This window comes from Elaeis guineensis, chromosome 1 (assembly GCF_000442705.2).
Source record: "Elaeis guineensis isolate ETL-2024a chromosome 1, EG11, whole genome shotgun sequence".
NCBI lineage: Eukaryota > Viridiplantae > Streptophyta > Magnoliopsida > Arecales > Arecaceae > Elaeis > Elaeis guineensis.
This window is the reverse complement of record NC_025993.2, coordinates 30,010,165-30,021,539: the sequence shown is the minus strand read 5'-3', so window position 1 is coordinate 30,021,539 and position 11,375 is coordinate 30,010,165. Positions and strand designations below refer to the sequence as shown.

Below are 11,375 nucleotides of genomic sequence, written 5' to 3'. Positions count from 1 at the left end.
GAACAAACTAAAATAGAAATAAAAGAAATAAAATTTAGATAAGAACTAATAAATTTAAATACAGTAAGACAGAACTAAATTTAACTAAGAACAAATAAACTTAAACAAAATAAAACTGTTTAATATAAAATAAAAGATAAATAAAACTTAACAGAATGAAACAAAGTATAGTATCTAAACAACATAACAAAGCTTAAAGAAATAAACAAAAGAGTACATTGACTAATTTAATAGCATATAATCACTTCGTTGTTTACTTCACGATTGCACGATAGATTGCACTATATTTTTAGTACAACCTTATAGCATGTTATAGATGGTATTTGGATTGTTTACCCTGATTGATCCATTGTTTACTTCACAATCTCTACCAACCTTAAGATTGTTTACCTTTAAGAGACTGATCCTTTGTTTATTTCACAGTCTCGATAGCATTCTGGTTGTTTACCATCGTGCTATAGTTACATGCTACAGTGCGCAACAATACTGTACAGTATTTCTGCTACAATACTGCACAATGCATATGCTACAGTAATTAGTTACAGTATAGCTACAGTACTATAAAAAATAATATAAACAAGCTTAAAATGTAAAAAAAATTTAAATCATAATTTTCTACCAAGATTTTGGTAGAAGGGTTAGTAGAAAGCTTTTTTTTTCCTCATTCTTCAATGCCAAAGAGTAAGGCAAGGTTGAAGAAGTCATCAAATTCTTGGATAGTCTTATCTTCTTTTTCGCTTTAATAAAAATGAATCATATTTATTCCAAGAATACTCTAATTCATTCTTTATTTTATCAAGATAATTTTCTAGATTTAGCAAAATATCCCAACTCCCTTCTTTCTCTGGAACTATGGATAGGTCTGTGGTAACCAATATCCTTCCATCTGTCCAAAATTTTTCTGCATGAAAACTCTTGCTCTTGGCTGTCCAAGAGTATATAATGCTCCATATCAGTATTTTCTATAAATTCTTCAACCTCTATTCCGTTGATGAACTTGAATTGATTGCATCTGGGGATATATTCAATTTTTCTTTCTGATTATAGAGTTATATGATAAATCTGAAAAAAATATATAATTTTTTTAATTTCTCTTTCATCAATGCTGCTGCATATCAATATGTCTAATTTTTTTTTGCTTTTTCGAGCTTGCTTCAGAATAGAAGAAACTACATCTGAGAATATATCCATAGGATAAGAACAGTCAATAGAAACTTTTCTGACCAATCTCTTATAGAGAGCTCTGATCATAGTTTGAGTGACTTTGATGTTGATGTTTGGTATAATAAATATTAGCCAATACCACTCTATTGCAAGGTAGGAATATAATTTTCTGAATATTTTTTTGGCTTCCTGAGGTTGCATTATTTTATCGAAAATAATACTCTGAAGATCAAGAGTTAAATCTTCTTATACTTTCTTCTAATAACTCATCCTTTTTTTTTGGCTCATTGTATATTTTTTTTTTGAATGTTCTTCAAGAGAAATAAGGAGTGGAGGATGAGAAATTTTAGGGCTAAAAATTTTACCTTCTACAAAATTGTTCAGATTGGATAGATATTCTTCTTCAACAATATCTTATTAAGATAAAGAGGTGAGTGTAATCATTTTAAATCCTTTTCTTTCGAAGTGGATGCTACTTTTTTTCTTTCTGTTATTCAAAAAAAAATTATTAAATAATATATTTACAATTTTTACTTCTACATATTTGTTTAAAAAATCTAAAAAAAAATTTTCTAGTTCTGAACAGAATTTAAACATAATATTTTTGCCTTTTATTAAAGCAGATATACCTTCATTCGTAACTGTGAAGGGTTTGATTTGAGTTAAAAAAAAAAATTCTAATATAACTTCTTATTTTAAGATGTTAATTAATAAAAATGAAGTTTTGACACAAGTTTTCTTTATACAAATACGAACTTCAGGAATCTTATAATGTACACTCAAATTTTTCACATTTGCTATCTGAATTTTTTGAATTGACTTTTCACAGTATATGAGAGAAATTAGATCTTCTCTCATACAGTTAAATAGTCTTCTCTCATACAGTTAAATTAGATATTCTCTCGTACAGTTGAATTTTTGAATTTTTTCTGTTTGATTTACCTTAGTCTTTGAAAAACTTCATCTATGATATAAAAATTTTCAATTTATACAAAAATTTTAAAATTTTTGAATTTTCAAATTTTGATTAAGGTAAAAAACTTCTCCAATTGACTCTGCCTATCTTCAAGATTTTTAAAAAAATCGATCATATCAGCTATAAATTATTCTTCATTAGATAACACTGAAATAGTTTTATCACTGATATGATCATGAAGAATTTCTTCACAACAAAAAGATTCTTCAGAGTTATTGATTTCATATTCTAATTCTAAATCCAAATTATTAATCAACTCTTTTAACTTTTCTTTCATATCTTTCAAAATTTTTTCTTCAAATATTTCTTTAATTTTTGCCCTGGTATTTTATTGCATCAATTTGCTAGATATCCTTCCTAATTGCATTTATAACAGATCAGAGATTTTTTTTTTAGATATTCAATCTTCACTTTGTTCTTTTTAAAATATTATTTAGAAAAACTCTTTCCTTTCTTTGAAGATCTTTTATCATAATATTTTTTTTTATATTTTTTAAATTTTTCAGATTTTTTTTATATGATTGATCTAATTCAAATCCAAATTGATAACAAAAATTACCTAATTCTTTTTCTTTAAATCATTATATAATTCAGCTCCTACTAATGGTATCTTTTGAACTATTTTTTCCATATCTTATTGCTTGTAATTGATACTACCATCTCCTTCATTTCTTAATCTATTTCTAACATTCTCAGCAAACAAAAGAGATAATCCTAATATGAAATTGTCTTTCCAAAACTCTTGATTTGGATCAGAAAGTTGATAAAATTTAAAAAAATATGTATCTTTTTACCATCTAAAATAAGATATAGTTTTATACTTGAGATTGATCAATTGTTCCCTAATTTTTTCATATATATCTACATAGTCTCCTACAAAATGGTAAAGAATATTTAAAATTAAGATAACTACTGCATCAGAAGAATTTCCCAAAAGAGTTCCATCAAATTCTCTTTTGATAGCAATCATAATCTCATGCTTTTTACGAATAGTGAGATAATTATCCCACCAATCTCTTAATTGTCCTAAAAAGCCAGATACTATCATAATAACTATATTTGATTTAAAATTTTTTTGAACTCTACAAGCATTTACATACATCATTATTAAATGACACATGATAATGATTTGATATTCAGAAAATCCATCTAAATTCCACTCCACACTTCTTCCATCAAATTGTGAAGAGATAATATCAAAATTTTCTTGCAACCGTAAATCTGCATAAATTGATCTAGGATAATAATTTTTTATTCTAAAAATCTATCTTAAAGATTTGTAGTCATAAAGTCTGTTAACCTCTAAATTATCTATGTCCTTTGTAATTCGATTAATTTCTTCCTCAGAGTCTTCAAAATAATATCCTTCATCTTGAGATATACAATTCCTCAGAAGATTCAGCAAATAGATAATTTATCATGTCTTTCAGCTTGAGGCCATTCATCTTAGCACTAATTTGGCTAATAAATTCATCCAAAAAAATTGATCCTAGTCTAATCTTAGAAGAATCTAACTCACGAACATTAAACATAGATAGAGCATTTCTCAAAAAAAAAATTCTTCATTACTAAATAGTATTTGAACCTTTTTTTTATCTTCAAATTTTCAAAAAATTTTCTAATGATTGTTCCAACTTCTTATCTTCTTTCTAGAAGAATATTCTCAATTCTTTCTGTTTGTTTTTTTATAATACTAAGAGCAAGATTAGTAAAATTTTGTTGTTTAATAATCTACCTAAGATGTTCTACCTTAGAAATTTCTTTAAGACCAATAGCAAACAATTTTACAGAACTAGCACAAATTCCTCCATCAACTAGTATAGATTCAAAAGAAAGATGTATTAAATCTATATCAGGACCTCTTTCAGTTTTCCACAATCTAAAAATAGTTTTGACCATAGCAACTTGTAGACCAAATCTGATATCCTCAAAGTAGTTATTAAACCAATCAAAGAAGAAGATATATCTTTCTTCAGTTTTCATTTATTTAAACTAAAAATCTTTAATAATGTTTCGCTTCTTATTAAAAGTATCGAAAAATTATTATTTTTTATCTCTATTTTCTTCAGAATCAAATTCTCTCTTTAGCTATTTTTTATTTATCTCAAATTCATCAAAATCAATTATACTAATTTCAAGTTTAGATCTTACCGGCTCATACATAGCATATGCAATATCTGAAAATCTTGATTGAGCCTTTTTTTTCTTTTCAAAAGTAGGTATATCAAATGTAAAAATTCTCCTATTTATTGTAATTATTCTACTAATAGAGAAATATTCTTCTACATCCCGTCGGGAATTTTTATGATTCTATTAACTTCAAAGTTTTGAACTTCCTTGGATTCTATAACTTGATATAGAGTCCATTTTCCTGACATATTTATTTCATCCCATTTTAATCTTTTAAAAATTATATAATTATTTATTGCATTGACCATAAACAAAGTAGTTAATCCCTTTGAAATTGCTAGTTTTACCCCAAAACTAACAATAGTCATAGCTTTATAATAGATTCTATAAATAACAGATAGATTCTCTGTTCCTGATTTCATTTCGTACCTGAAGTAATCAGATTAAAAATGAGACAATCAAAGATATTTGGATCTGTTAATGAAACAGAGAAGTTTGGACCAACATTAAAGAATACTGATCCATTACTCAAATTAGCTTCTATGAATCCTAATAGAAAATCTTTAAAATCTAGATTTGGACAGTCTCTTAAACAGCCTAGTGCTGAAATATTAAGATCCATTCGAGTTAATGACTTGATAGAGATCTGAACAAATCTTATATACAAATATTTATATTATTTTCACAAAGTATTTGATCTGAATCTTCTCTTTTTAAAAGACATAACATTTCTTGATTGGAGCTAACAGAAAAAAAATTTTCTATAATTTTAACAAAATATTTATTTTTTAAAAAATATATATCTTATGATATATTTCATTAAAATTTACTTTAAAGTATTTTTCAATTATCTATACTTTCCTCTAACTCCTCAAAACATACAAAAAAAAATTTATTTTTTATTGACATGACTCTATTACAAATAAATTTTTCACGCATTTTAAATTTAAAAAATACGATAAAAGATCTAAAGATACCAACCATAGAGACGACACCAACAGTTAATTTGCGACTTTCCATCCTAAACATCTTTCTCGACTAACACAAAATTTATCCTACTCATTATCCGATCCGCTCTCTATACGGCTAAAAAAATCGACAAATCTCCTCTCCAATATGAAAAATAATTGTGATACCAATTTATCTAACACCTATTAATAAGAAGAAATGAAAGTGACCCTTAGACGGATTCACCACCCCTTTCTCTTTTTCAAAGATTTGCAGAGGTTTGAGGAGGAGCTACCGGCAAAAGATTCATGAAAAATCTCAAATTTAAAAAAAAAATAACTTATAAATAACTTATAATCTACACTACATACAAAATATATTTTTTTATTATTTTAATTATTTTTAAAATATACATAGAATAGATATTAAAAAATTAATAAAATAAAATATTTTTTCAAAAAAAAAAAAACTGCATCCCATGGCACAGAGTAATAAGCTAATAATATTGTTAAATTAGTAGGCATAATCTAACCAAATTTACCTCACTAAATGATGATGTTCTCCGCAAGTGATTGAACCCAAAAAATCAAAGTGCAGCAGCTTCGCACGCTTCCTAAGATTATCCACTTTTGCAAACCGGTTCCGCCTCAGGTCCAGAGTTTTAACAACAGGAAGTAATTGCAAGGACTCGTCCATAAGAACCACACCATTGCAAGCACATGAGACAAAAGACAGGCTATTCCGTGCTGGGGAATCCTTTATATCCACAATTCTACTGGCAAATACATGCCTGAGTGCATCCTGAGTTTGCCATCAGTAGTGGATAACAAAAACACATTGAAAAATTATAAACACGAAGCATTTATTTGTCATGACTGAACAAATGATCTAGAAGAAAACTTTGTAAAGTCTACCTTCAGTACATACTAAGAATAAAATAATGCAAAGCTTATACATGTACATTCTCCAGTAAAGCAGAAAAGGCGTAACAAATATGTAAGACAATAATCTTTCTGCAAGCCAGGGTAGAGTGGTCAATAGGCAAAGGTACTACAATAACAGATGCAATTCAAGATTGTCAATCTAATAATATAGAAAGTATACATTAAAAAAAAAAAAAGAAAGAAAGAAGAAAAAGAATCGTTCGCAGTTCAGCACTCAAAACTACGACCAAAATCAAGAAGAAAACATAATGCCCCCGTAACTATTAGAAACTTCAAATATGAAATTTTGACAGAGATGTCTATAGGAAAACAAATGCTCAGTTAGAGGAACGACAAATCGCTGTAGAATTGAGATAAAAATCATAACATTATAAAATCTGAAAAGAAAAGAGCAATCTTGATACAAATAGCTCACGGTGGAATTATGGCATATGAGCTTCTCGAACGTGCGCCGAAGCTCCAGCAGAGCCTTCGCCGCAGACGTGGAGACGTCACACCCCCACAGACGTGGAGACGTGGAAAATTTTAAACTCTTATACGTAACTACAATACAAAACCCTCTAAATTTCGCTATATGGCCGCTCCAAACCTCCCACAGTCCCACCCGATTGAGACTCCTAAGACCAGAAAAAACAGAGGAAGAGCCAGGGGAAAACAGAAAAATCAATGAAAATAAAAGAAAGACAGAAAGAATAAAGGTAAGACCTTTTCCACATAGATTGATCTGATTTTTCTTCTCCTTTTCGCTTTTTTTTCTTTTCATTTCTTTCTCTTTTGCGGAAGGAGGGCAGGTGAGGGAGATCGGAGGGGTTTCTCAGGTTCCCACCGGGGTTTATTCCCAAGCACAAGGAAAGAAAAAATCAATGAAAATGAAGGAAAGAAGGAAAACTCTTACCTCTTCCCACATAGATTGATTTTTTTTTTTTCTTTACTCTTCTTTTTTTTTTTTCATTTCTTTCTCTTTTTTGAGAGGGAAGGCCGATGCCGATGATGATAGAGAGGAAGGCGATGTCATATACCGGCGGAAGGTGGCGGCGAGCAAAGCAGGGCAAAGAGTCCGGAGCTTCCCATCCGATTGCAAAGAGTCCGGAGCTTCCCATCCGATTGAGACACCTTAGAATTGTGAAAAATCAGAGGAAAACATAGAAAAATCAATGAAAACAAAGGAAACATGGAAAAATTAAAAGGGAAGACCTTTTCTGCATCGATTGTTCATTTTTTTCTTTTGCCTTTTCCTTATTTTTTTTTTATTTCTTTCTCTTTTTTGGAGATCTATGGGAAGGAAGATACTTTTTTTTGGAGATCAATCGGAAGGAGAGCACCGACGGAGATCAGAGGGGTTTCTCCGATTTCAAATGGGTTTCATTCCCATTAGGGCACCTCCAAGCCTCCTACCCGACTGAGACAACTGAAAATGGAAAAAAAAAAAAGAGAGAGAGAGAGAGAATAAGAGGGAAAACGTAAGAAAGAAATCAGCAGAAACAAAAGAAAGGCAAAAAAAAAAAATGGTGGGTTCGAGAAAGGAACGAAGCAAAAAAAAAAGTAAAAAAAAAAAGAAAAAAAGGACGATCTCTGGGAATAAGGTAAGGAATTTGAGATTGCAAGGCCCAGATGATGCTCAAGTTTCACATATATGTAGCAAATGTACAGAAAAAAATTCAAGCATGGAGAAGAACGCAGGATTAGGCTTCAAGTTAACCTAACTTGGGGATGCACAATAAAAATGATGAACAATTTCATATGCCTGAAGACAAGGACTTGGTTTTATACAGAGAGATTAAGACTTTGTTGATGATTGTTTTTCTCGAGCACACTGGGGAACAGGTAATGCACAATGTTATATATGAAACTTCCCTTTATTCCTGTGTGGATATCATACACACAATTTCGCACTTTACCAGTATCCTGTATATGAATACATGGAATAAATAAATAATGTGCAGTCATATTCATAACTGATTCAAAATTTCAGATCAAATTTTGCATTGTTCTATTTCAAATGACAAAAGATTTCAATGATTTGTTAGACCAAATTTGGTTCTGAGACACATTCAGATAGCAATTAAGAAAGATACCATTTAAAAAATACAAAAATAAAGGATGAGAGCAAATAAAAAATAATTAATTAAAATAAAAAAAGCTCACAATTTACCTTTGTTAATATTTTCTCCTTCAAGAACAGCAGCTACCTTTTTGATTGAAGATTGAATTTGATCCACAAACATCAGACCTCAAAATTAGTGCCACCTCCCACACATTTCATACAAATATCAAAGTACCAATAAACTTACTCATCATTCTTCTCTGAGTTTAAATAAGTAAACTTATAACCAAAATTGATCAAAAATACCGAAATGTAGAATTCAGAAAAGCAAGGCAAAAGAGCAAAGAAGCTGAGAAGACGCAAACCTAGTACTCCCACTCGGCGGCGATGGCCTTGGCAAGGGTGAGGTTCGGGAGCTCCATGAGGGGCCTCTTGGAAGGGGTCTTGAGGGTCCCATAGTCAAGCATCACTGTCCATTGCCGTCATTGGCTAGTCGGGTGATGCCAACCATGGCGTCCTCCCATCCCTTCTCCTCCGGCGCCTCGCGGCCCCGCCTTGGCTTTCAACCCCAATCCTAACCCCTCCTTCCAGCCAATGCACTCCGGAACCTCGAGATCCGCCGTCCCTAGCCGCCCACCACTGCCCTCCTTTCTCCTCCCCCACCTCTCGCTGCCGCCACCATAAGTTTAGATGGATCATTATGCAAGGATTCCACAGGCTGATGCAATTAAAAGAAAAGTGATTGAATCATAGCATGCTACATAGGCTTCAGATACATGTGAAGAGCTGATGAAATCATATATAAGAGATGCTTAGAATTTTTCCAGACTAGGGTTGGGTCTATGATTTGGATTAAAACTCGGGTTAGGGTAAGGACTGTACTTGGGTTGGTTGTGAGGGTTAGGCCTTCAGTTACAGTCAAGATTAGAGTTTCAGGTAGGGTTAGGGGTCCGATTATGGTTAGGGTTAGGGTTATAACTTGGGTTAGGGTTCAACTTTGGGTTAGAGATTGGGTTAGGATTGGGACTCTGAGTTAGGGTTAGGGTTTAGGATAGGGTTGCAAAGAAGGTGGGATTGGAGAAGACGACGGAAAAAACAAAAGGATGGAAATAAATCGTGGAGAAGACGAGAAAAATACAGGAAGATGTAGATAAAAAAAAATAATAAGTAACAAAATATGAACAAGTTCAAAAATAATCGATGGTAGAGAGTATATCTACCTTGGATGGGCTCGGTCGTGGATTGGGGGAGGGGGGGGCTGGTTAGTTTTCTATTTAAGAAAGGCTACCCTTAGATGTGGTCCTGCATTGTTTTCCGCTTGGGTTGGGATATTCTCATCAGAAGTTGGGGGGGTTGCTGCTGGCTTTCCCACAGCCTTCCAACTCCCATAGCGCATCATCTGAGAAGGGTCCGTTGATGTAGGAATGTGATGGTTCCTTCTTTTTTTTTTTTTTTGGTAGGGGGAGGGGGGTGGGGGGTGTGGGCTCATGAACTGTTTGGGGGATTGCTGCCAAGTTTGCCGCAACCTACTGTCATCCAGGATGCATCAATTAGGAGGAGATCTCCGATCATTTGCGCCGCAGTAAGCTATTGTTAGACATGAAGGGTTGCTGCATATTTTATGCAGCCATCCACTCCATTAGAGAGGGCATTATTTGTCCATGGATCGGGTGTTGGGATAGAGGGCCTATCCATGGCCACGGAGGGTTGCTGTTCATTTTGAACAGCCATCCACTCATGTTGAACAGGTCGCAGATCGTAGGAACATAGATTAGGATTCGGGTTAACGGGTTTTGGATTTGGGTTATGGTTCCACAGGTTTCCAGTCTTGGGTTAGGTGAATGTGTAATTGGGTGAATCGGGTTAGGGTCAAGGATTGTGTCGGGCCAGGTTGGATCAAGTTAGGTCTGGGTGAGGGTGGAATCAAGAATGGGATTGTAGGTTAGGGTTAAAGAATGATTAATCAGGTTAGGGGATTAGGTCAGGTCAGGTCAGGATCAGGGTTGGGTTAGGATAAGAAGGGGGGTTGATTGGATTAAGGTTAGGGTGGACTGATCTGGTTTGGGTGGGAGTTAGGTCAGGGTCAAGTTAATCGAGCTATAAGTTTTGGTTATTGGGTCAGGAGTAGGGAATTAATTGGGTTAGGGTTAGGGTGAGTTAATCGAGTTAGGATCAGGATTGGGTTTAAAGCTAGGGTCCGATCGGACCAGGTTGGGGCAAGGTCAATGTTGGGATCAAGTTTGTGGGTTGGGATTGGGGTCTTAGCCGAATAGTGGAAGGGGTTTAATCCAGTTGGTGTTAGGGTTTGATACTGGGAGGGTGGGGCCAGGATTGGTGATTGGGCCAGGATAGGGTTGGCTTAAGGTTAGGATCAGGAGGTCAGTTGATTAGGTTATGTTTTGAATTCAATGTGAGGAGGTTAGGGTTAGGGTTGGTTTCTGGATCAGGTTAGGTTCAGGATCACGTCAACTGACTGGAACAGGATTTGGGTTTGTGTTAGGGTGGGTGAGAGAAAGAGATTAATCGATTGGGTTAGTATTTGGGCTAAAGTTTATGTTAGGCTTTGGATTAGGGATAAGCCTACAATTAGGGTTAGGATTAGTGTTAATGTTGGGTCACGGTCAAGGTTAGGGTCACGTCAGGGTCACATCGAGTTTAGGGTTAGGGTTTATGCGGCAAGGTGATCAGATCGGAGAAGATGACCGAAAACAGGAGGAAAAAAATGATCAATATCCATCTCCAGGATTAGGGTTAAAGATAAGGCCTCAAAATAGGAACGTATATCAAGGTTAGGATTAGTGTTTAGAGAGCGGAGAGGCTCGCAATGGAGAAGAGGAATGGAGAAAAAAAGGGGGAGCAGGTAGAAATAAAAAGAATGTGTACAAAGAGTGGTGATGGAAGAAGAAATCAAGAAAAAAAAATGATTAATTGTTGATGAGGGGTCCGACCAAAAAAAAAGGAGGGATAGAAAATACCTATTTTTGCCCGGAGATGGACCGTCGGTGCTTATGTACCGGAGGAGGCACGATACTCCATCTAATTTTAAAAATAACATATTATTTAAAAATAATAACATATTATTTTCTAATTTTAAAAATAATAACATACTAATTTATTTGTTTAAAATAATAATTTTATTATTTTTTAAAAATAATATGTTTCGAGGTCT

The 11,375-nt window shown here is 33.3% G+C and overlaps 1 protein-coding gene across 13 annotated transcripts in view; it reads right to left on the bottom strand.

Moving 5' to 3' along the window:
- LOC105032852 (uncharacterized) overlaps window positions 1-11,375 on the bottom strand; it is a 67,667-nt gene that overhangs the window by 53,550 nt on the left and 2,742 nt on the right. For 6 of the 13 annotated variants that reach the window (XM_073251981.1, XM_073251978.1, XM_073251983.1 and 3 more), the window contains exons 1-2: window positions 6,578-6,960; window positions 5,760-6,019 (exon numbers count right to left, since the gene is read on the bottom strand). In XM_073251981.1, the coding sequence (XP_073108082.1) occupies window positions 5,760-6,019; window positions 6,578-6,925 (608 nt within the window). In that variant the 5' untranslated portion in view covers window positions 6,926-6,960. Of the gene's footprint in view, window positions 1-5,759; window positions 6,020-6,577; window positions 7,571-8,314; window positions 11,243-11,375 lie in introns of those variants that run through there. The other 7 variants (XR_012138622.1, XR_012138621.1, XM_073251994.1 and 4 more) reach the window with 6 other exon arrangements.